Genomic DNA, 26,710 nt, shown 5'->3' with positions numbered 1-26,710 from the left:
TAATTACTGGGCCAACAGGTATTCTTTACAGCATAAAAACTGAAAGCGAGAAATTTCGGGTCAGTACTCCTTTAAGAGGGTTCAACGCTTGTCGACCACTCTCAATATGTCGTAGACACTCCAGTCACGACCCGGGTGTAAAAAGAACGTCCCCTTCACCCAGAGTACTCCGAGTGGCGCTTGCTACCAACCCCAAGAGCAGGAATCAAAGGTATTTTAACATAAATACCCCAGAAAGTGGAGGGGAAAATAGCCCCACCGGTAGCATAGTGGTCATCGCACCAAACTGTTATACTGGAGGTCGTGGGTTCGCATGCCACCCAGCGGGCATTTTTTTCGGCTTTATTTTTGTATGTCCAACTTCTTTATCTGTTTCAATAACCTGCCATATGCTCCCCTTTGCTTCTCGGGTTTTCTTGACTGCCAAACTTTATTTCTGTCTTATATTCAACGAGCCCCCCATTTCGTATTCTAATTCGCTACATGCATAGCGAGGGCCTCTCTTCTGGCAGTCTTGTTGGATAAGAAGCTTAAGCGGGTTCAACGCTGGCCGACCACTCTCTACATGTCGTAGACACTCGAGTCACGGCCCGGGTGTTAAAAAGAAGGTCCCCTTTACGTCGAGAAGTCGGAGCGGCGCTGGCTACCACCCCCAAGCATAGGAAAATAGCACATTGACATAAATACCTTTTAAAGTGGAGGGGAAAAAGAGCCCTGCCGGTAGCGTAGTGGTTATCGCACCAGACCGGTATTCTGGAAGTCATAGGTTCGCATCCCACCTGGCGGGCATTTTTTCTCAACTTTCTTCCTTTCCAAATTCCTTATCTCTTTCAATGGCCTACCATATTCTCCACTTTGCTATTCGAAGTTTTTTTTTACTGCCAAATATTATTTCTGTCTTATTCTCAAGGAGCCACTCATTTCCAATTTTGATTCGCTACATGCATAGCGAGGGCCTCTGTATTGCCAGTCTTAGTGCCATAGGAAACTTAAGAGGGTTCAACGTTGGTCGACCACTCTCGACATGTTGTAGACCCTCGAGACATGGCCCGGGTGTTAAAAAGAAGGTCCCCTTCACCCCGAGTAGTTCCAGTGGCGCTGGCTACCACCCCCTAGTGCATAAAACAAAAAATACCCTAACATAAATACCCGAGCTTCATCTCCTCCTTAAGTTCGGCAAGATCCGCGCGCATTTCCTCTTTATACCTAGCAATATCTTTAGCCATCACACTTCCGATAGACAAAGTAAAAACACAGTGAAATCAATTGAAACAATTCAAGGCTTGGAGCCAGCGACGAGGAAAGAGCCACAAAAAAGGGCAGCGATGCGTTAAAAACCTGACCTGCGACAAAAGGCAATAACGGCTAAGCGATGCATTCGATTCTCGTCTTTACTGCTGAGTGAAACGCTGGTGCTCCCAGGCTTCCTTTACTTTCTTCTGCGCTGTGACGTTGTTACCCACGGGGCTGGTGACGGATGGAGCTGACGATTACGCCGAACTGTTGATAAACGTGAGCTTGATGTTCGGTTTCCAGTGGGCAAGCTGGTCCGGTGCAAGTGGGCGCGAAGTGCGGCGGCAGAATATGTGACCTGCGACGAAAGGTAACAACGGCTCAGCGATGCGTTCGATGCTCATCGCTACTGCCAAGTCAAATCCGGATCCGGTTGTGTGCCTGTCTTATACCCAAATCTGTACCCAATCAAACTCTTTAGCAGTGAACGCGTTGCCCTTACAGAAGAAGTTGACCCTTTGGTTCTTGTCGTCATAGCCGGAGACGTTTCTCGAGTTCATATTACTGCGCTTAGCTCCGGTCACGTACGTCATATCTCGCCTGATGCGACTATGTTGCTCAACGCAATTGACAACGCCCTAATTTCACCCAACGTGACCAACTATTGACTTTTATACGACGCTTCAGTACATGATTCGACTGTCATCACACTCCTTTGGACCGCACGTCAACTGTTTCTGCATCAGATCGAAACTGCCCCCCACGCACCATCGCGACAGCAACCGTATCATGTGTCCTCCATTGAGCGTCGTGTTATTAAGATACACGTGTAGTACATGCTAAAACGCGACGTCATTTTACCATCGATGAGTCCTTGGGCTTCTCCTGTGGTACCTGTGACGATAAAAGGTGGATCCATTTGGTTCTGCTAGTATTACAGACGTCTCACAAAATATCTTGCAAGGACGTTTCACCTCTGCCATGAATTGATGAAGGTCTTGACAGCTTGCAAGGGGCTGAGATTTGAGGTTCGGCTACTTGTAAGTGCCTATGGCCAACGCCGATCGTTTTGAAACAGTATATGTAACACCAGATGGCTTCTACGAGGTCAACGCCATGACATCCGGACTTTGAAATGCACCCGCGACATTCAAACGAGTGATGGACAACGTATTGTGCGGTCGCAAATGAAAAACATGCATTTTCTTCTTAAACGACATCGTCGCGTTTTCAGCAGATTTTATGACACACTAAAACTCCTAGAACAAGTATTGAAATACGTTACTTCTGCCGGTAGGCCGCTCAGCCTAAAAAGTGCCGCTTCGCATCTCAAAAACTTCACTTCGGGCCGTGTTGTTTCGAAAGACGTTGTGTTCCCGGATACCGCAGATCTCCATGCGGTAGCGGAGTTTCTAAATCCAATTGCAGGGATGGACCCGAGAAGATTTATCGACCTCTGCTCCTATTTCCGGCGCTTTGTACGATACTTTGCCTCCATTATTGCTGCCCTCACGCAACTTCTCCTTGGAAGTGGGAAAGTTCTGACTGGTTCACTCACTCCGAACTCCCTTTTCTGAGGTCACGTTGTTTTCTTACGTCGCCACCAACACTCAGATATTTCGATCCGCGTGCGCCAACCGAACTTCACACCGATGCAAACGGTATGGGAGAACGTGCAGTCCTCGCCCAACAACAGAACGGCTATGAGGAATACGTAGTCGGTATGCGAGTCCTACATTGGCGAAAGCGGAAGCGAACTACTCTGTAACAGAGAAGGAATGTTTGGCTATTGTTTGCACCATCATCAAGTTTCGCCCCTAAATGTACGAACGCCCGTTTGACGACGTGACAGATCATCATGCTTTGTGTTGGTTGTCTTCATAAAGGATCCATCTGATCACGTCGACCGCCTGACCCTCAAATTTAACGAGTATGACAGCCGTGTTCTGGACATGTCAGGGCTTGAGCGTAACGACGCTGAGGCCCTTTCCCGCTCTCCGCTTCCATCAGACGTCGCGACTTTGTCGAGGTCAGATAACATCCTTGCGCCTCTCGCCATAGCGGGCATGGCTGCTAAGGATCCGTAGATAACCTCGATTCTCGATTACCTCTTATGACCTTAGGCAAACGCTGCTCCAAGATCACTGCGTCGGCAAGCTCCCCACTGCACCGTTAGTGAAGAACTCCTGTACCGCCGCAACTACCCCAAAGAAGGGTGAAAATAACTGCTAGTGATGCCTCGCCACCTACACAAGAAAATGTGCTCTTTATTTCAGAACTACGCGTAGTGTGCTCCCTCTAGAGTCCTTAAAATGTACGAGCGCCTTACACTTGTCTTGTACTGGCGCGGGATGATACCTTTGCGAAAAAGTTTGTTTTAATCCTGCCCAGACAGTCAACGCCGTAAGACTCCTCCGCAAGACACCGGTGCGCTCCACTGCAGCCATTTCCCTGTCCATCGGGTCCTTTCGACCGACTGGGCATTGATTTCTACGGCCCACTTCCCAGCACAGCTGCTGGTAACCGCTTGATTATTGTCGCCATTGATAATATAATGAGTTACTCCGAAACAGCTTTGCTACAGGCCGCCATTGGTCTAGAAGTAGGGTCCGTTTTCATCCAGTTCTATCTCCGCCATGGTGCTCCTCGCGAGCTACTCAGTGATCCAGGTCGCCTGTTCTCCTCTGACGTCGTGGAAACCTTTGTAGATGAATGCAACGCTGTCGACCGCAAAAGCACATCAAACCACCCACAGACTAATTGTCTGACGGCACGGTTTAACCGCACACTGGGGGATACGATCGCAATGTACATTTCCTCAGACCATTCCAATTGGGAGCTAGTCCTTCCTTTTGTAACAAATGCGTACAACACCGCTAAGCAAATAACCGCAGGAATTTCGCCGTTCTTTTAGTTCTATGGTCGTGAGGCTTTATGCATGCTCGACACTATACTTCCTTACCGACCTCACGCCTCCGAATTTATGCCAGTGATAGACGTCGCTCGACGCGCCGACGAATGTCACTAGCAAGCTCCTCAATTTACATCGGAATACCAGTAGCGCCAGAAGACGTCGCCGGTGAAATATGTTCTTGATCTTGTAACGCCCACTTCGGACGGCCGCCGTCGGGTGCATGACACAGTTCATGTCGCCCGGCTAGAGCACTACTATGACCCGCTCGTGTCGTGCAGGGCGGTCGCCAGAACGGCTTGCTCTTTTGGCCGGGGGTATTGGAGCTTGCACGTATGTAGCTGGAAGTATGAGGAGCTTCAGTCATAACGGGCATATCCCCATATGTCGGTATGCGCCGGATGTCAACGAGGAAGAGGACACTCTCGCTCAGACTCTCAGACTCAGCCGCGCGTAAAGCTGGTTGCAGTTTCAGCGTCCCCTCATGCGGTGACCTCTCGTCCACGAATAAAAGATCCCGTCCCTCTACAGGAACGTCGAGGTAGAGTTTCTCTTTAACAATGTATATCTATATAAACATAAATATATATATATATATATATATAGTAAGGAATTGAGGGGCTCGTTGAGGAAATACAGAAAGATAGGTCAGCAGTCTACGACGCCAAAGGAGGCATAGGGGTTATTTTCTTAGGGGTTCTTAGGCTCTTTTCTTTTTTACTACGGTTAATGAAGCGAACATTTTTTTAAACATACAGAAGAAAGAAAGAAAAACACGCAACCCAGAGTGGCGACCGAGCCCACGCCTTTCGATTACATGTCGAATGCCTTACCAATTCGGCTGTCTGGGCGACTGTGTTCTCCTTCACTTTCTGAGCTATTTAATTTTACTAGGAGTATATATGACACTTGAGGGTGGTAGCCAGCGCCACTCTGACTACACGGGGAGAAGGGGACCTTCTTTTCAACCCCCGGGGCGTGACTCCAACGTCTACAGCCTGTCATGAGCGGGTAACTGGCGGGAAGCCCTCTTATGCTGCCTAGGCATCAAGGCTGCCAGCACCGAGACCCTCGCTAGGCTTTCGCAGAATAATATAGTAAGGAAATGAGGGGCTCGATGAGGAAATACAGAAAGATAGGTCAGCAGTCTACGACGCCAAAGGAGGCATAGGGGTGTGGTTAGGCTCTTTTCTTTTTTAATACGGTTAATGAAGCGAACCTTTTTTTAAACATACAGAAGAAAGAAATAAAAACACGCGCCCAGAGTGGGGACCGAATCCACGCCTTTCGATTACATGTCGAATGCCTTACCAATTCGGCTATCTGGGCGACTGTGTTCTCCTTCACTTTCTGGGCTATTTAATTTTACTAGGAGTATATATGACACTTGAGGGTGGTAGCCAGCGCCACTTTGACTACACGGGGACAAGGGGACCTTCTTTTCAACCCCCGGGGCGTGCCAACGTCTACAGCCTGTCATGAGCGGGTAACTGGCGGGAAGCCCTCTTACGCTGCCTAGGCATCAAGGCTGCCAGCACCGAGACCCTCGCTAGGCTTTCGCAGAATAATATAGTAAGGAAATCAGAGGCTCGTTGAGGAAATACAGAAAGATAGGTCAGCAGTCTACGACGCCAACGGAGGCATAGGGGTGTGGTTAGGCTATTTTCTTTTTTACTACGGTTAATGAAGCGAACATTTTTTTAAACATACAGAAGAAAGAAAGAAAAACACGCGCCCAGATTGGGGACCGAACCCACGCCTTTCGGTTACATGTCGAATGCCTTACCAATTCGGCTATCTGGGCGAATGTGTTCTCCTTCACTTTCTGAGCTATTTAATTTTACTAGGAGTATATATGACACTTGAGGGTGGTAGCCAGCGCCACTCTGACTACATGGGGAGAAGGGGACCTTCTTTTATATATATATATAAAAGAAGGTAAAAGTATATATATATTTATATATATATCTATATATATATATTGTAATGAAGAGACGTGAAAGGACTCACGGACCTCAATCGTCCAATCCCTGTTCGGGTATGTGCCGGAAGCATCAAGCTGGCATCATCTCTGTGCGTCCTTGTGGTCAGATCAGCGATCCCCTATCCGGTTCACCTGGAACAGACTGCGCTGCTTCCCGCCTCTCGCTTTTACTGCTTGTTAGCCAATAAACCGCCTTTCAAGTGGTGGAGGAGCTGGGTACGAGGTGAACCAACCTGGAGCTTCGCAACCGCACTGTACCAATGCCCGTCAACCTCGTCGACGTAGGCCAACAGCCACCATCACCGGTGCCACCGGTCATCTGTGCCGGCACCATCCGTCAGCGTGACCCGCCCTTTTTCACCGGCAAAGGTGATTATGATGCCGATGATTGGTTGTCCACATTTGAGCGAGTGAGCGTCTACAACAAGTGGGATGACAAAGCTAAGCTGAGCAATGTCGAGTATTACCTTAGGGAAGTGGCTGAGGTCTGGTTTTGGAACAACGGCAGGACCATCAGAACGTGGGGCGAATTCAAAACCCTCTTCGCAGAGGCGTTCAACAGGCCAGCGGTGCGGAAACTGCACGCTGAACAGTGTCTTCGCGTACGCGCGCAGCAGCCCGGGGAGAATTTCACGAGTTATATCGAAGACGTTGTGGATCTCTGCAGGCGTATCAACATGGATATGTCTGAGCAAGAAAAGATTCGGCACATACTGAAAGGAATTGAAGACGACGCGTTTCAGATGTTGATGTCCAAAGACCCAAAGACCGTGGCTGAGATAATTAAGCTCTGCCAAAGCTATGATCAGCTGCGGCGGCAGAGGAGTTTTGTTCGACAGTCGCTCGGGACGGGCGCAGAACTGTCAAGTTTATCGTTTAGCTCTGAACAAGCATCGCTTGAGATGAGGATTAAGGACTTCGTCCGGGAAGAGGTCGCTCGGCAACTTTCGCTGGTACCCTTTGAAGAGCAGCCTGCACCAAGTTTGCCTCAAGCTGTTCAGCGCACCGTCAGGGAGCAGGTCGCCGAAGCCCTATCACCTGCACACCAGTCACCTACACCCGCTGCCCCGCTGACTGTTCCAACCATGGCTACCATAGCACCCCCAGTGACCGCTCCGTTGACGTACGCCGAATGCGCGGCAAGGGCTGCCCCGCCACTTGTCCACTCCTTTGTCCCCTCGTTTGGACCCTACATACCAGCGCCTGTGACGTTCACTCTTCAGCCAGTCTCCCAGTTCCGCCGTCCCGCGCCATTGGCTGTACAGCAGACGAATCCGTGGCGCACTCAGGACAACCGACCTATATGCTTTTCCTGTCGTCTCCCAGGACATGTAGCACGTTACTGTCGCCGTGCAATGCAGCAGGTTGAAGCATCTCATAGTCCAGTGTATGTTTCCCGCCAAGCTCCCCGTCGCGCACCTGCCGGACCGCCGACACCATCCTTTCAATCCGACCATCAGACGTTCGCGAGTCACCGATCGCCTTCTCCTCATCGCCGCTCCATCTCTCCTATGCGTCGTCAGTCAGCGCCTCATGACGCGTGAAACTAATTCCCGCAGTTCCGGAGGCACGAACTTCGTACGTAGCAAACTATCAAAGTCCTCGTGTATCTCTGAAAAATGTCGTCGACGTAGTTGTTGAAGGAGTTCCTATTCTTGCTCTTGTCGATACTGGTGCCGCGATTTCTGTTATTAGTGTGAAACTATGCCGCTATCTGAAAAAGGTTATGACGCCACTGTCGGGACTTTCGCTTCGAACGGCAAGTGCTGAACATGTGTCCCCACTGGCTGCATGCACTGCTCGAGTAGTTATCCAAGACACTGTCTACACCATCGAATTCGTTGTTTTGTCTTCATGTTCCCATGACGTTATTCTTGGATTCGACTTCTTGTCAAGCCATAACGCAGTAATTGACTGTGCCAAGGCTGAGATTGAACTTATTTCCCAGAGCGATCTGCCGCTGTCTGAGCATTTGTTTGGTAAATGGAAGAGTACCGTGGACGAAGACGTCGATATCCCGCCGCTAAGTTCCGTAATGGTTGACCTTGCTAGTGCGCCCGTACCCCATGGACCTGTCCTATTCACACCATGCAACCTTTTTGTTCGCCGGCAGGAGTTGCCACTCCCATTCGCCGTTCTTACAGTGCAAGGTGGGCGTACGAGAATGTTTATCTCTAATCAAACCCACTGTTCTGTCAGCCTGCTCCCTGGAGAGTCAATTGGCCATGTTGAAGCTATGCGCTCCATCAGCCGCTTCGACGTTTGCGATGATCCCGCTGCGCTTTCGCTCACTGCCCTGGACTCGGCCATTTCAACCGAAGCTTCACTGTCCGCCGACGTGTTCGAACAGTCCCTGGACGTCGATTTGGATCCAACACAGCGCACGCAGCTTCTCGCCCTTCTTAACAAGTTCCGTTCTTCCTTTGACTGTGCACAAGCTCCGTTGGGTAAAACGTTCACCCATCACATCGACACAGGCGATCATGCTCCCTTGCGACAACGACCCTACCGTGTGTCGGGGCCGGAACGTGGTGTTATTAGTGAGCACGTGGATGACATGCTACAGCGCGGCGTCATTCGGCCGTCCCAAAGCCCATGATCATCGCCCGTGGTCCTCGTAACAAAAAAAGATGGGTCTTTGCGCTTCTGTGTTGACTACCGCCGCCTTAACAAAATTACCCGCAAGGACGTTTATCCGCTCCCTCGCATCGACGACGCTCTCGATTCTTTACACGGTGCGGAATTCTTCTCGTCCCTTGATTTGCGCTCGAGCTACTGGCAAGTGCCGGTTGTGGAATCGGACCGCCCCAAGACCGCCTTTGTTACCCCGGACGGTTTGTATGAATTTAACGTCATGCCATTTGGCTTATGTAATGCACCTGCCACATTCGAGAGAATGATGGATAACATCTTGCGTGGTCTCAAGTGGCATATATGTCTTTGTTACTTAGAAGACGTCGTCGTATTCTCTCCCGATTTTGACACGCACCTAACTCGTCTCCACCAGATCCTGGCGTGTCTCACCGCTGCCGGCCTCCAACTAAACTTAAAGAAATGTCGTTTTGGTGCGCGCAAGTTGACTATTCTGGGCCACGTTGTTTCAAAAGACGGTGTGTCGCCTGATCCCGATAAGCTACGTGCTGTCGCCGACTTTCCGAAGCCGACGTCCTTGAAAACCCTCCGCAGCTTCATCGGGCTCTGTTCCTATTTCCGACGCTTCGTCAGAAATTTCGCTACCATCGTTTCCCCCCTAACAAGACTGCTGAACGGTGATAACGCTCTTTCTGCGTGGTCCCCGGATTGTGATGAAGCATTTTCTTCCTTGCGACGTCTGTTAATCTCACCACCTATCCTCCGGCATTACGACCCAGCAGCTCCTACGGAGGTGCACACTGACGCCAGTGGCGTCGGTCTCGGTGCAGTGCTCGCCCAACGGAAGCCCAACTACGACGAATACGTTGTAGCGTATGCAAGTCGAACTTTAACCAAGGCCGAGGGAAATAATTCCGTGACCGAAAAGGAATGCTTGGCCATAGTTTGGGCGCTCACCAAATTCCGCCCCTATATTTATGGCCGCCCCTTTGATGTTGTCACCGACCACCACGCATTGTGCTGGCTGTCATCTCTCAAAGACCCCATGAGACGACTTGCTCGTTGGGCCCTCCGTCTCCAAGAATTCGACATTCGTGTTATGTATCGATCCGGCCGCAAGCATTCTGACGCCGACGCCCTCTCTCGCTCCCCGGTGTCCGCTGATACGGCACGCCTCAGCACAACGGACTCTACCTTGGCGTCGCATACTCTCTTAGACATGGCTTCCCAGCAGAAAGGAGATCCATGGATCGCTACTATCGTCAACTTCCTGTCTTCACCGTCGACCCTTCCTCAGCCTAGAGCCCTGCGTCGCCAGGCTGCTCACTTTGCCATTCGCGACAACCTCTTCTACCGCCGCAACTACATGCCGGACGGCCGCAAGTGGCTCCTTGTGGTTCCATGGAGCCTCCGCGTGGAGGTGTGTGCCGCTTACCACGATGATCCGCAGAGTGCTCACGGGGGGCTCTTGAAGACCTATACCCGACTTCGTCAAAGATACTACTGGCGTGGTATGTACAGCTTTGTGCGAAGATTTGTTCGTGCCTGTACTCATTGTCAACGACGTAAGTCGCCTGTCTCCAAGCCAGCCGGCCCGCTGCAGCCCCTGCCGTGCCCCGTTCGTCCGTATGAGCGCGTTGGCATTGATCTATACGGCCCACTGCCATACTCTTCTTCTGGTAACCGGTGGATAGTTGTGGCAGTAGATTACCTAACCCGCTATGCCGAAACAGCAGCGCTTCCCGCTTCCACGGCACGTGAGGTTGGTGCATTCCTTCTGCACTCCCTCGTCCTACGCCACGGTGCACCACGGGAACTCCTAAGCGATTGGGGGCGTGTATTCCTCTCTCAGGCCATCGAAGCGCTCCTCGCAGAATGCAAAATTGTGCACCGCACCACATCCGCCTACCATCCCCAAACCAATGGACTGGCAGAAAGATTCAACCGCACGCTTGGGGACATGATCGCAAAGTATGTCGCGCCCGACCATTCTAACTGGGATTCCGTGCTACCGTTGGTAACGTTCGCTTACAACACGGCCGTGCAGACCACTACAGGTTTTTCACCTTTCTTTTTTTTATACGGACGGGAGCCATCGTGTACAATGGATACCATTCTTCCCTACAGCCCTGATCCGTCCGAATGCCATCTCCTTTCCGACGCAACGCGCCATGCAGAAGAGTGCCGCCTGCTCGCACGTTCGTTTACGTCGAACGACCAAGCTCAACAGAAGCACCGTCATGACCAGGGCACTCATCGACTTCTTACAGTGCTGGCGATCTCGTTTGGCTGTGGATACCATCTGCCACTCCTGGTCTCTCCTCAAAGCTCCTTTCTAAATATCACGGCCCCTACCGTGTCATCGATTCTTCCTCCCCCGTTAACTACGTTGAAGAACCACTGAAGCCAACGGAAGACCTTCGCCGTCGCGGCCGCGAAACTTGCCACGTCTCTCGCCTAAAGCCCTATTACGATCCCATTGTGCTGCACTCGCCGTAGGTCGCCAGGGTGGCTCTCTCTTCGGCGGAGGGTGATTGTAATGAAGAGAAGTGAAAGGACTCACGGACCTCGATCGTCCAATCCCTGTTCGGGTATGTGCCGGAAGCATCAAGCTGGTATCATCTCTGTGCGTCCTTGTGGTCAGATCAGCGATCCCCTATCCGGTTTACCTGGAACAGACTGCGCTGCTTCCCGCCTCTCGCTTTTACTGCTTGTTAGCCATTAAACCGCCTTTCAATATATATAGATATATATAGGGGGTGGGGTGAGATATATACATGGGGTGAGAGAGAGAGATAGCGAGAAAGAATGAGTGTTGGCAGTCTAGAAAACCTCGGAAAGCAGAGGGGGGAATACCGTAGGTCATAGAAACGGATGAAGAATTTTTATTCGGAAAGAAAGTGGTGAAAAAGTGCCCACCGGTTGCGATCTGAACCCATGACCTGCAGAATACCGGTCTGGTGCAATGACCACTACACTACCGGTGGGGTTGTTTCCCCACATTTTTTCCGGGTATTTATGTTAAGCTATTTTTTTATTTCCTGCATTTGCGGGTGGTAGCCAGTGCCACTTGGACTACTCGACCCTCCCAGCATGTCTCGCAACGATGACCCCCAGCCTGCCCCAACACCCATCAACTGCGCAGGTGCAATTCGTGAGCAGGACCCTCCCTCATTCAACGGCACCGAGGAGAAAGACGGACAGGACTGCATTGTTACTTTTGAAAGGGTGAGTACCCATAACCACTGGGACGACCGCCTCAAGCTGAATAATGTCGAATTTACCTTGACTGGGCTCGCAGAGCAATGGTTCTGGAACAACGCGGCACGTCTTAAAACGTGGCCTGAGTTTAAAGACGACTTCATAAAAGCATTCGGCCGCCCCGCTGCTCGAAAACTCCTCTCAGAGCAGCGTTTGCGTGAGCGGGCACAGAAAAGGGGTGAAAACTTCACTTCTTACATTGAGGATGCTGTCGCCCTGTGCCGTAAGATTGACAGTGCCATGCCCGAACCAGAAAGGATAAAACACAATTTGAAAGGCATAGACGACGATGCCTTTCATATGCTGCTGGCGAAAAACCGCCAAACTGTGGCCGACGGCGTTACTATTTGCCAGAGTTACGACGAGTTGCGGAAGCAAAGGGCTCTCACTCGGCGACCCCTCGCAGAAAATCAGTTTGTTTTCAGCTTGGCCGCTAAAGACGGCGACGGTACCTTGTTTCAACGGATCCAGCAGTTTGTGCGCGAGGAAGTGGCTCGGCAGTAGCCCCATCATCAACTATGTGCCCGAGCAAAAACTTTCTCTCAGCCGTGAACTTAGGACCGTTGCCCAGCAGCAAGTCGCTGACTCCCTCCCAGCTGCACTGCCGTCAAGCCCCGTTGTTGCCCCTGTGCCCTATGCCGCCACCATACCCTTCAGCGACTTCAACCCTGCCTTATGCAGACTCTATGCACCCCGTGACGATGGCCGCTCCAATACACTTTGCCGACTCTATCCCTCAACGACCTTACGCTGAAGTCGCTGTCAGGTACATGCCTCGGAGCCCCGTCGTTTTCCCTACCACCCGGCCTTTACGTCCGCCGGTGTTGTCTGGTCCCTCGCTCACCAACCCTTGGAGGACGCTGGACAATCGCCCAATTTGCTTTGCCTGTGGGGCTCCTGAACACGTGGCACGCTATTGCCGCGGCGCCACGGTGACAGGACGCAAACCTGCCGCAGCTTCTGCCTACGCCCATTCCCCACTCATGCAGGAGGCCACCGCGTACTCGCCGATGACATTTATGCCGCCCTATAGTCGTGACTTCGGAAGCCGTCGGTCTTCATCACCGCGACGCCGCTCACTATCTCCCATGCGTCGTCGTCCTGTTCCAACGGAAGGGAAAACCTAGGCGCCGCAGTTCCGGAGGCAACAACTGCGCCGTCGTCGATCTGCCCAAGGCCTCCTCTCTCTCCCGCAAACGTCATTGGTATTACCATAGATGGCGCTTAAATCTTTGCCGTTGTCGATACTGGAGCCGCTGTTTCTGTCATGCACGCCAAACTTTGCCGCCGCTTGAAGAAGGTTAGGACGCCGCATCTTGGATTCTCATTACGGACTGCTATGGCTCACCCCATTGATTCAACTGGCGTGTGCACTGCCCGTGTGGTTATTCGGGACGTCATGTATGCTGTTCAGTTCGTTGTCCTGCCTTCCTGTTCCCACGATGTCATACTGGGGTGGGACTTCTTTTCTGAACATGGAGCTGTGATTGACTGTGGCCGTGCCGAAGTAGAGCTCTTCCCGTTCATGGATCATACCGCTGATGAACCGCCCGTTCCTTTTGCCATCAAACTGGTACTCACGGAAGAAGTTAGCATTCCTCCTCTTTCAGCTTCTTTATACTGCCCACTTTTGTCCAATGCGACAGTACTCTTTACGCCTTCTGACCTGTTTCACCAGCGACGTTGTCTTCAGCTTCCTTTCTCCCTGCTTCCCATCCGTAACAGCCAAACTACAGTTCTCCTTTCCAACTACGGCTCGTGCCCGTGCACCTTGTAACGCAGAGAGTGCATCGGCCATGTCGAGACCGTCTATTCTGTTATCGCTGTGGCTGTTCCCGACTATTCAACGCCGCTTGAAATCAGTAGACTGTGTGCTCCTTCAGCAGCAAAATCCCCCCGTCTGCAGACGTCTTCCTTCGCGCCATTGGTGCCGACCTTTCACCGTCCCAATGAGACCAGCTTCTCGCACTGCTGAACCGATTTCGGACGTCTTTTGATTCTGCCCAGACTGGTCTGGGACGTACCACTACAGTCGAACACACCATCGATACCGGTGGTCATGCACCCTTACGGCAACGTCCCTACCGTGTTTCCCCCACTGAACGCCGCGGAATCGATGAACAAGTCGAGGACATGCTCCAACGCGGTGTGATTCAACCCTCCACCAGTCCATGGGCATCGCCGGTAGTGCGTGTCAAGAAGGAGGGCTCTATTCGGTTTTGCGTCGATTAACGACGGCTCAACAAGATAACTTGCAAGGACGTATATCCTTTGCCGCGAATTGATGACGCTTTCGATTGTCTACAAGACGCAGAGTTCTTTTCCTGTATTTATTTACGCTGGGGTTATTGGCAGGTCCCCATGGCAGAGGCTGATCTTGCAAAAACGGCCTTTATTACTCCTGACGGCCTGTGCGAGTTTAACGTTATTCCGTTTGGCCTCTGCAATGCGCCTGCAACCTTCGAGCGGATGATGGATAATATTCTCCGTGGACTCAAATGGCAGACGTGCGTTTGTTACCTCGATGATATTGTGATCTTCTGTCCCGATTTTTCGACGCATCTGATTCGACTTGAGCAAATTTTGACGTGCTTGACGACCGAAGGCCTTAAGCTCAACCTGAAGAAGTGCCGTTTTGCTGCCCGAGAGCTTACTATCCTTGGCCACGTTGTCTCCAAAGCTGGTGTCCTGCCGGAGCCTGCCAAGTCACTTGCTGTGGCGGAATTCCCCAAGCCGACAACAGTGAAGGCCCTCCGCAGCTTCTTTGGGCTGTGTTCATACTTTCGCCGATTCGTTCGCAACTTTGCATCTCTCATGGCGCCTTTCTCAAAGCTTCTCAACAAAGAAGGCGGCATCTGTGAGTGGTCCACAGCCTGCGACGACGCATTTACTAAACTGCGCCATCTCCTCACATCTCCGCCAATCCTGCGCCATTTCGATCCTGAGGCCCCTACCGAGATTCACACGGACACGAGCGAAGTTGGTTTGGGGGCAGTTCTCGCTCAGCGCAAGGCAGGATATGACGGGTATGTCGTTGGTTATGCAAGTCGCACGCTAACAAAGGCCGAGACAAATTATTCTGTTACCGATAGAGAATGCCTGGCCGTTATTTGGGCGCTTGCGAAGTTTCGCCCGTACCTCTACGGGCGCCATGTCCATGTTGTCACAGATCACCACGCGCTTTGTTGGTTGTCCTCGCTCAAAGATCCTTCTGGTTGGCTAGCGCGCTGGGCTTTGCGGCTACAGGAGTATGACTTTCGCGTCACGTATTCCTCAGGTCGGCGGTACAATGATGCTGAAGCCCTTTCGCGCTCCCCGCTGCCTCAAGACAGCGACCGGGTCTCGAGCTCCGGCGGCTACGTGTCGCCATGGGAGATCCACTCTATGCCATCCGAGCAAAAGAAAGACCCTTGGATTTCCTCCATGTTGGACTTTCTGTCTGGCTCATCAACGAACGCTACATCTCGGACACTATGCCGGCAAGCGTCGCACTTTGCCCTTCGCGACGGACTGCTTTTCCGTCGCAACCACCAACCCCAAGGTCGCAAGTGGCTCTTAGTACTTCCGGGCCACCTACGCTCTGAAATGTGTGCCTATTTTCACGGAGAGCCACATTGCGCCCACGCGGGTGTCCCCAAAACATACCAGTGTTTGCTCTTGCAATACTACTGGCGAGGCATGTACCGCTTTGTTCGTCAATACGTCCGTTCGTGTGTTCGATGCCAACGCCGAAAATATCCTCCCCGCCAAGGAACTGGGCCTTTGCAGCCCTTACCGTGTCCAGCAAGACCATTAAACCGTGTAGGAATCGACCTTTATGGACCTCTTCCTTGCTCTGCAGATGGCTACCGATGGGTCATTGTTGCTGTCGACTACATGACCCGGTACGCCGAGGCTGCTGCTACCTGCTGCTACCGAACGCGAAGTAGCCTCCTTCCTACTTCGGCACTTCATTTTACGGCATGGGGCGCCCCGTGAACTCCTCAGTGATCGAGGAAGGGTTGTTTTATCTGAAGATATTGAGGCCCTTCTTAAATCCGGCCGCACGATCCATCGCACCACCACGGCGTATCACCCTCAGACCAATGGACTCACCGAACGTTTCAACCGCACTCTGAGTGACATGCTTGCTATGTACGTCGCGGCGGACCATTCTGACTGGGACGCAGTACTACCATTCGTGACCTACGCATACAACACCGCCACCCAGGCCACGACCGGATTGTCTCCGTTTTTTCTTTTGTATGGACGTGAGCCTTCATGCACACTGGACACCATACTTCACTATCGGCCCGATGAGTCAGAGTGCACGCCCATATCCCACGTTGCCAAGCACGCCGAAGAGTGTCGTCAGTTGGCCCGATCGTTAACTACGGAAGATCAGCAGCGTCAGAAGTGGCACCATGACCAAACGACTGCCGCTCTACCTACTCACCAGGGTCGCTTGTCTGGCTGTGGGTCCCAGTGTCTTCGCGAGGCTTGAGCAGTAAAGTGCTTTCGCGCTACCAGGCTACTACCGCATCGTCACGCGGAAGTCTCCCGTAAATTATGTGGTTGAGCCTCTCACTCCTTCACCCGATCAGCGTTGCCGCGGCAAAGATATAATCCATGTTCAGCTCCTCAAGCCTTACATTGACCCCGTCGTAGTTTCATCTCCCTGAGTCGCCAGGATGGCTCTTTCGTTCCCGGGGGCAATTGTAAGGAAGACCGTCGCCAACACCATACTCGTTTAAATAATGTAGGAGCGTGGACAGCACTGGTCATTCGCAATGAGTGGGTATGTGACACAGAAGCCACACAGGGAAGAGGAACGAACTCGTGGATGTCGCATCGCCATCGCTGGGACGAAGAAGAAGTCTCGCCTCGTTGGCTCTCCGTATCGACTTGCTGGACAGCGCGACTTGGTGCTTCGGTGCTACTGCTGCTGCTGGTGTGGCGGAAGAATAGAGCCTGAAAACCCTCTTATAATATATATATTTAGGACAGATAATAAGGGTTGGCAGTCAAGAAAACCTCGGAAAGCAAAGGGGATGATATGCTAGGTCATTGAAACAGATAAAATTTTAGAAAGAAAGAAAGTGGAGAAAAAATGTCCTCCAGGTGGAACCCGAACCCACAAACTTGAGAATACCGGTCCGGTGCGATAACCACTACTCTACCAGCGGGGCTATTTTTCCCTTCCACTTTCTGGGGTATATATGTCAATGTAATTTTTCCTGTGCTTGGGAGTGGTAGCCAGCGCCAGTCCAACTTTTCGGGGTGAAGGGGACCTTCTTTTTACCCCCGGGCCATGACTCGAGTGTCTATGAAATGTCGAAAGTGGTCGACCAGCGGTGAACCCTCTTATGCTCCCTATGGTACCAAGACTGCCAGAACAGAGGCCCTCGCTAGGCATGTAGCGAATTAGAATAGGAAATGAGGGGCTCGTTGAAATAACACAGAAAATAATTGTGGGCAGTCAAGAAAATCTCGGAAAGCAAAGGGGGGGATATTGTAGGTCATTGAAACCGATAAACAATTTAGAGAGACAGAAAGTGGAGAAAAAATGCCGGCGAGGTGGGATCCGAACCCACGACCTTCAGAATACCGATCTGGTGCGATAGCCACTACGCTACCGGTGGGGCTATTTTTCCCCTCCACTTTTTGGGGTATATATGTGAATGGAATTTTTTGCTGTGCTTGGGGGGTGGTAGCCAGCGCCTTTACAACTTCTCGGGGTGAAGGGGACCTTCTTTTTAACCCCCGGGCCATATGTATGTATATATATATATACATATATATATATATAGGTCAAAACTTGGGTGCGCACGCTTGGAAAACACTGAACAAGGGTTTTATTGTTCCCAACAGTTTCGAAAGGAGAACGTTTCTTCTTCAGGGGTTATTTTAGAATAGACAGAAAAACGCTTATACACACTTTGCCTCCGCGGGCTTCCATTTCTCCTCACCGTCGTCAATGAGAGCTCTCGGGGAGAGTAAAAAAGAGGGAGAGTAAGAATAACATGTTGTAACTATACTACAGAAGGTGGGAAAAAGCAAGAAGATTGGAAGGCAAAGAGGAAAGTTGTAACCGGGAAGGAGGCACAGGTGCGGCATTGATAGAAAACAGACGCACAAAGTTCAACCAATGTGTGTCTACAGAGAAAACGGCGTGCTGCGTAGGCGTGCGGAAAGATAGAGAGAGAGATACATCAAATTTGGAGAGTCGAAGTTCGAAAGCCTGAACGAAAAGTCTGTGGATAGCAGAGAAGCATGCTAACCTCTGCCTACCGGTGATCAATGGTAAAAAAGAACGAAAAAGAGGAATTTGTTAACGGCGGTGTGAGACCGTCGTTAGACAGAGACAAGAACAACATGGCCACAGGTGCCTGTAGGAAGCTGATCGGGAAACGAAACATTCGTGTACAGCCTTGAAAAAAAGCATCAGTGAGTCCTCAATGAGCGGGGGCTCGTACGGGTCCGTCTGAGTGAACTGGTCCGGAAAATTTGCGTAGAAAACGATTCACGCCTTGGAAAGAACCACAAACGGAGAAGTATTTATCACCTCAACTCCACCGGAGGGTCAGTCGGCACGCCAACCGTCCCGCACCGCCACACGCCCTTCTAGCCCCCCCCCCCCTCCCACCGACCCCCACGTCTCACAGATGCCGGCACAACGCGGTTCCCCTCAGGGGCGAAGGATGTGCTCTACGAACTTAAAGGGGAAAAAAGGGGAAGAACAAGAAAAAGACTATGGAATGATTATTCGTTTGGCCTTCCCTCAAAACATCTCAGAGTGGTTACGTCAGTTTCGAAAGCAACTCAATCTCCCTTTGGTCTCATTTATTCCTTGCGCAAACCTCCGAAATTTATATATACGCAAGGATTTTCTTTGTTCCCGCTCGTATGTAATGCGGAAGCCGGACTGAATTAAGACGGCCTGTATTTTTGCAAACGAGTGACCCGGGAGTCGGAGATGCCTGGACAGCGGAAGGTCTTGGAGGCCCTTCACGTGTTACTTCTGAATATTTAACCTTTTGCGGAAAGATGTTTTTGTTTGGCCGATATATTCCTCCTTACAGACAAGGCAGCGGAGTTTGTACATTACATTAGGGGTGTAATAGTTGAGGTTGTCTTTGATTTCATATTTAAATGTTGACCTGGTGGCCTGGGCCATGTTAGTGGTGTCCACGTAGGGACAAAGTATACAGCGCGGTTTGCCGCATGGCCGGCAGCCTAGAGTTCGCTCAGGTACTTCTGTTTTTGCCCTGACCAAAAGGACCTTCAAGTTTCTGGCCCGTCTTTACACAGCACGGGAGGGGCCGCTGAAAAACAGCCGACAAGCGCTCAATCTGCCTTATGATAATAAAATGTCTTCTCAGGATGTTGTTTACTTGGGAAGTTTTGGACGAGTACTTAAGGACTAAGTTAGTCTCATGGTGGGTGTCTTTTACGATTTCAGTCAGAATGTCTTCTCTTTGTAAATTGCGTGCTCGGCTAATCACATCGTCAATAATGTCTTCTGGATATTTTTGACCAATCAGGGCGGTCTTTAGTTCCTCAGCATGTTTTTCGAAATCGTCCCGTCCAGAGCATATCCTGCGGTACCGGTGTGCTTGTGAGTAGGGTATACTTGTTTTATGGCTTTTGTAGAAGGCTGGGATGGCTTTTGTAGAAGTGAAGATATCGTTGGCGGTCAGTGGGTTTCCTGTAAAATGTTGTTGAGACTCTCCCTTAGTCCAATATGAGCGTGACATCCAAAAAATGTATGGTTTCAGTTGATATCTGATAGACCAGTTTGATTAATGGATGCATAGGGTTGATTTCTGAGATAAATTCCGTGAGGCTTGTCTCATTATTATTCCAAATGAAGAAGATGTCATCGAGGAATCGTTTATAAATTATAGGTTCTGGACAGCATTTTGTAATGAACTCTGTTTTTAATGACGCCATAAAGATATTGGCGTATGTAGGTGCCATTTTGGTACCCATGGCTGTGCCGTTAATTTGTAGGTAGCGGCTATTGTCGAATTCAACGTCATTGTACTCAAGGACGAGGTAGAGGAGGGTTTTCAGTGTTCCAGGGGTTACGTCCAACCAAAAACTAGAGCCACGGTACCATGAGACTGCGGCCCGGACGCCATCAGAGTGAGGAATGTTAGTGTACGGGGACGTAACATTCATGGTGACGAGAAAACTGCCGGTTGGGACCACGAGGCCAGAAACCTCGTGGAGAAAGGGACCTGTATCCTTTACGTATGAGGGAAAAGTCTGCGGGATGTCTTTAATTAGTGGTCAATGAAACTGGATCATTTTTTCCGTAACCGTTCTATTGTTGGGTACAATTGGGCGACCAGGATTGTTTTCTTTGTGTATTTTAGGTAGGAGATAGAAACGTCCAGGCTTAGAATTTTGGGGTAGCATCACTTCATACATCGGATCGGTTATTTTCTCATCACGCAGCAAGCACTTTAGTGCATCTACAATTTCTGCTTCAAATCGCAATGTTGGGTCGTGTGTGAGCTTGCGGTGGAATGTTTCTTCGGCTAGCTGTCGCTGTCCCTCGTTTAAATAGTCAGTCTTGTTCATAATTACCACAGCCCCCCCTTTGTCTGCAGGTTTTATTACAATGGCAGTGTCCTCACTTAGGCACTTCAGTGCTTCAGGCTCGTCCCTAGCGAGGTTGCTGCGGATGGGCAACCGTTTTTCGAACTCTTTGAATATTTCTTTTTGCACGGCAGAAATGTATAGATTCAAGTGCTTATCCCGTTGCTCAATTGGTGTCCCCATTTTGTCTGAAGGGGCAGGAAGCAGTTTTTTGCTTCTGAAGGCCGGTCTGAGGCCGGTGGACGATCACTGCATGCAACGCAAGCAGATGACTCAATCGCGCTGTGCAGCAGCACAAACCCAGCATTTTGGGTCCACTGCACCCACATCAAAGTTAGCACGCGCGCAACCAGCAGCCGTCCAACCTTCAGCGCAGGCTGGCCTAATTATCAGCGTCAGTTTACACCAAAATTACTTTATTCAACAGTGCTCACAAATGGTCGTTCCTTTAATTGCTGTGCCTCTTTTACAGTCGAATACAGAAAATATTCACTTCTTAGCAGAGCTGGAATAGATGTATCGTCCAGGTCCTGATAAAATTTGTGGGGCGGCTTACCCGTAATAAAGAAGGAAGGAGGGGGGGGGGTACGGAAGGCACATACATAAGTGGGTTGAATTTCACGAAGATGAAAGTGCCGCTTAAAGACAATTTCTTTTAAGACAATGCTTTCATTATCTGACTAAATCAACTATTTTTGCAACAGCTGGTTGACCAGTTTTTTGTATATAAAACCGGTGCGACTGCCTTTACGAAGCGGTTCGGTACTCCGCAAAACACTCAGCAGCATTCAATATAATTTTCTTCACACAAAAAGTATGTCCAGTATTTCCCCATTTTTTTGCAAATAAATTTTCTACTCGATCAACTTTTCTGACGATCTTTCACCGGCCTGATCCTAGGAGAGATCGAAGAAGTACTTTCATTTTCAATATATTTTTATATTGTTTTCATGAGTTACGTGCACTCCCCTTAATAGTCCAAAAAAACTTAATTTTCCTCTAAAGTCGTACTACGTTAACAAAATCCTAGACGTGTTGCGAACGACGCCCTGCTTCAGGTGGCTGCAGTGGTATCCCTCTGTGTTCACGCAAGGAAAGGCGTTTCATATTTTGTCTCAAACAAATAACTTAGCATTGGTAGTATTCATTCAGCAAACCTTGCATACTGCAACGAATAAAGAAATAAATAATTTATTGGTTAAGTTTGAATCCGCAGGGTTCTCAATACGTCGGAGGCGAGCTTGCGGCTCCCGAAGCCTATTTATTCATTAATTTATTTATTTTTTGACACCTTCTTGCCTTTGCATACGATACATAATAGGGAGATACATAATCAGAATCAGAATCAGAAATGTTTTTTTTATTTTCGTCAGTGGAAAAACGGACTAAAGCTGCTCATTCAGCAGCTTGACGAGGCCTGAGGCCCTACACACCAGGTGGCAGTGGCAGCACACCGGACACTTGCAGGCTCGAAAAAATACGAAAGGAGTTAGGCAGAAGAAAAAAAAATGTTTCCGAAAACGGTGTGATCAAGAACAACAACAAACTAACAGAAATAATTTCATACGCACAAACGTAAATATAACACCACAGTACACTTACATAGTATAAACACATGTACACGCGAAAAAATTTCAAACCGTTATCATCTACACACCGGCATAAACGCGGATACAGGTGTATGACATGTGCACAAAAGTCCAATGCACGCATGCATACCTGCAGAGAAAACGACTATTTATTACAACTTACTTTCGGGGAAAACAAATGACAAAAAGCTTGGTACGCTTTGTAAAGAACTAATAACAACAAAGAAAACCCGAAACATCTAGACGTTCACGCAACGATGTGAACAGCGTAAAAAAAGAAAAAAAAAGTGCACGCACATATATGGAACTCAAAGGAAAATCCTACAGGTCTTTTTGGACAAATAAAAGTAAAGCGGTGTAGCACGCCACGTGAGAACTCGCTGCTATCTTCAACCCTTCAGGAATTATGCTTAAAAATTGTTCAATTAGATCAAGCCTATTTATTTTGGGACCGTCAAAAAAAGCTATATTACTGTTCAGGGTGTGGGTAGTAAATATTTTCAATTTGTTGGCCGTAGTTTGTGCGCGTTCTGGGAGCAAGCCACTTTTCTGTATTTCGAGTGTTCGCGGCCGGTATGCGTTCTTGCAATGCTGACATTTTCATTAGGAAAGTGGTGCGGAGTGAGGCATTAAAAGTGAACAATGAAACAATCATGTACTCCAGCATCATGTGAACGGGTAGACATTTGAAGCGAATGAGGAGTGGTTTAGTATGAGCACAGTACTCTTCGCCCGCAACGATGCGAATCGCTTTCTTTTGTAGGCCTACAATGCTATTCATGTTAGTGTGTGAGGCTGTACCCCAAACAAGATGACAATATGTAATATTAGATAGAAATAATGAATCGTATATCTGCTTTTTTATGTTTACCGGGAGAATACCATGACACCGAAAAAGGGCTCCTACAGCTTTTGACAAACTTATGGCTAAGTAATTAGTGTGTAGAATCCATCGAAGGTGCTCCTCAAATATAACGCCCAGTGTTTTATGGTGCCTAACCACCTCAATTTTATTGTTACCAAGGTTAATAAATAAATTTGTTTCTACTCGCCGATTTATTGGGCGGAAAAGGACAGCTTTCGACTTAATCGTATTTATTTTTAGATTGTTCATGTTAGACCAATTTAAAAGGCATTTTGGGATTTCATTTGCTTTCTTAAATATTTCTGAAGTTGTAGAACCAGAGATAAATAGAGAGGTGTCGTCAGCGTAAATTACAAATTGAGTTTCTTTAGAAATAATTACCAGGTTCTAATGTAAACATTAAAAAGAAAAGGTCCCAATATACTGCCCTGAGGAACACCGCATTTTAGGTAACGTCTGAATGAAGAAAAACCATCGATATGCACTATTTGTTGGCGATCTTTAAGGTATGAACTGAAAATTTGGAGTTTTGTGCCTCTCACTCCGTACTTGTTTATTTTATCTAAGAGAATATCATGGTTTAAACAATCAAATGCCTTACTGAAGCCCACAAAGACTCCTAATGTTCAATGTTTGTTTTCTATGTTCTGTATTAAAATTTCTTTTTGGTATAATACAGCCGATTCTGTAGAGAAACCTTTACGGAAGCCGAATTGAGATTGTGAAATTAACTGATTCGCATAAAAGAAGTTTTGGAAACGTGCAAGTACGATTTTTTCTAACACTTTAGAAAAAAGAGGCAGAATAGAGATTGGGCGGTAATTGCTCATGACGTCTTTTGAGCCTGACTTGAAAAGGACTGTAACTTTTGCTAGTTTCATTCGTGCAGGAAACACCGACGATTGTAGGGAAAGGTTAAGGGTATGACAAAGTGGCAATGACACTAGGTCTGCAACAAATTTTACGGGCTTAATTGTAACGCCTTCAACGTCAGTGCTGGAATTACTTATTAATTACATGGTGACAACGAAAACGTCCTGTGAATCGGTGGGGCCTAGGAATATTGAGCCTGTTGTTTTATTTTAAATCCTAGAACATGAATTTTGTTATAGTTTGTTCTTTTACTCTCAGTAAAAAAAGTGATTAAAGCAATCAGCCAATGGCACGCCTGATGTTCGTGACCCATCAATAATTAGTTCTTCAATATCACTTCTTACGTTGCTTTTGTTGATCACCTCATTTATTGAACGCCAAACTAGCTTAGGGTCCTTCCTACTTACTGTGAAAATGTCAGTGTAGTAATCACGCTTCGCCTTCCGAAATTTAATATTTAATTTATTCCTAAACTTCTTAAACACAACGTAGTCACTAGTATCTCTGCTTATTAGAAAGCTATGGTATACTATAGCTATACATAACAATACATAGCTATACATAACACTAAGCATCAAATATGAGACAAAATAACAAAATAATTCTACAAAGCGTGGTGAAAATCGTCATTATAAACAGTAGATACAATCATATGTGGAAGATAATTACACTCTCACATTGATCTGAAATAAAATGAATCGTGCAAGGCGTCACCTTTAAGAGAAAGTTAATATATTTGCTTCAAGCTAGCGGTCCCACTTTGGGATATGTAGAATGGCGCTCGGATATACTTCTCCCCTTCTGTTCGAGTTTTTGAATGATAGATATTACGAAAATATTTCAACCTCAGGTTTCGTCTATGACCTTTGCCGTCGTACCATTTAAGTTTACTTTTACTTTCCCTCATCCTAAGCTGACAGTGCCAATACCTAATACGAATCGCACTGCCCTATTCTGTATGTTTTCAAACGTATCCACCCGCTCTTTGCTGTAGGGATCCGAGAAAAGACACGTTGACTGCAACATTAGGCGCACATGAGTGAAATACGGTTCTTCTTTTAAGTTAATGGAGGGTTCGCTGAAATTTTATCTCGGAAAGCCAAAAACACGTGCACCGGTAACTTTTTTGTTGTGAACGTGCTTATTTCTCTAAAAAACTCGTTAAACAAACCCCTAGTTATTTATATTTCCCTGCCGTTCTTAAAGCAGTGTAATTTACTGTATACGTATTCAATTGAAATGAAGGTTTTCTTGTAAAGTTGACGTTAACACACTTTTTAAGATTCAACGAATTTTCTAAATCAGCACTCCACGATATTATTAAATTTGAATCATGCTTCAGGTATTCGGAATCATGTTCATTCGCTATAGTCCTGTAAATTGCACAGTCATTCGCAAACATTCAAACAAAAATTTGAGGCCGCTAGTAAAACTTTTATATATAACAGAAACAAAAGAGTTCCCGCAACTGAGCCTTGGGGAATTGCTGAGGTCGAGGGAATATATCCGGACGAAGCGCCATTCACAGCGACCAACTGCTGTCTTAGAGAGATATACTCGGCTATCCATGCAATAACCGATTCGTTCAATGTACTAACAAGAAGGTGATATGAAACTCCGTCAAATGCTTTTTAGCCGTACAAGAAAATAGTCAGCTACTTTGAGCTTGCTGAAGCCAAATCGTGCGTGAACTCAACAAGCTGCATTGAGCAAGAAAAACCTGACGAAAACCGTGTTTGCTAGGATGCTGGTGATTATGTTTAACCAAACGAGTCATATCGCAAGTGTAGCTAATCTCAATTTCAAACACCGCAACTAAATTAATATCCAGGCTTCGTCATTCACAAAGCTCTGTTGTTATGGCAAATTCAAAATAACACTTGTTTTTTATTAGGCAGTCATAAAATCCCATGAAGTAACACAGTGCAGGGCACGACGTTGAGCCTACCAATGCACGAGCTTACACTCTTCTACGTTTATCACCAACAATATAGTGCAACATTTTTTTTCGCAGTATTAGTGTAAGAAGAATATCCCGAAACTTGCGCTTTTGCGCGCCCTGGCCTTTCTTTGGTGGGGAGTCCTTGACATGGCGCCGGTTGAGCTCCTGCGGGGGGGCCGCTTGCTATACTCCCTTTAAGGCCACTTATTTTGGTGAACCACCGCCATCTCGGGTCGGAAATTGCTCCAGGGTCGATGTCTCCAATGGTATCCATTTCTTGAGTGGGCGAATAGCCTCCAGCTGATGCGTCGACGAAGCTGACGGGTGAGGCGTTGTAGCGGCTATGACTGGCGAGGCTTAGCTCACCCATCCGCGTGCCATAGTCTTCTTGTGGCAATAAATGGCATTTCGATGACCTAAAACTTTCCCTGGTAATGTCCAGTGAGTCCTTGCAATTTCCCGTTCACCTAGAACACTCATTACTGTTTGACAAACGTAGTTCGTTCATTGAAAACATAGAAACACCGAGCGGATGAAAAATGTGTCTGCGCCATTCGGCACTAACAGCTTTTTCTTTACCCAGGGAAATACCGGTTCTACATCGGTGAATCTTCTTCCAAGCACGTCTGTGCATGAATTCTCGGCGCCCAGACGCGCGCCGTTGTTCGCATAATGACGTATAACCTGATACCTTACGAAGGCCGGTCTCCTCTTGAACACCGGTTGCCGAAAATTCTGAGGCCGTTCGCTTGCCGTAATTCGGCTGAGGACCGCTAACCGAATGAAAAACGTACATTCTGGGGCCGTAAGTCGGCCGGTCTCCAGTATAACACCGGCGGCCGGAAGAAAACGAATATTCTGCCGCCGGACGCAC

The 26,710-nt window shown here is 48.5% G+C and overlaps 1 protein-coding gene across 1 annotated transcript; it reads left to right on the top strand.

Annotated features, from left to right (window-relative positions):
• The first annotated feature begins 6,388 nt into the window (after nucleotides 1–6,388).
• On the top strand, nucleotides 6,389–15,861 carry LOC144163783 (uncharacterized). Its single transcript, XM_077694503.1, has 4 exons — nucleotides 6,389–7,267; nucleotides 9,955–10,140; nucleotides 11,781–11,948; nucleotides 15,823–15,861. The coding sequence occupies exons 1-4, from the start codon at nucleotides 6,389–6,391 to the stop codon at nucleotides 15,859–15,861; spliced, it is 1,272 nt and encodes a 423-aa protein (XP_077550629.1).
• Nucleotides 15,862–26,710: the final 10,849 nt, after the last annotated feature.

The sequence above is a fragment of the Haemaphysalis longicornis genome, unplaced genomic scaffold, assembly GCF_048455015.1.
Source record: "Haemaphysalis longicornis isolate Haplotype H1 unplaced genomic scaffold, Haemaphysalis longicornis Haplotype H1 scaffold_13, whole genome shotgun sequence".
NCBI classification, from domain to species: domain Eukaryota; kingdom Metazoa; phylum Arthropoda; class Arachnida; order Ixodida; family Ixodidae; genus Haemaphysalis; species Haemaphysalis longicornis.
The sequence above is the reverse complement of the archived record's forward strand: the minus strand, read 5'-3'. Positions and strand labels throughout refer to the sequence as shown.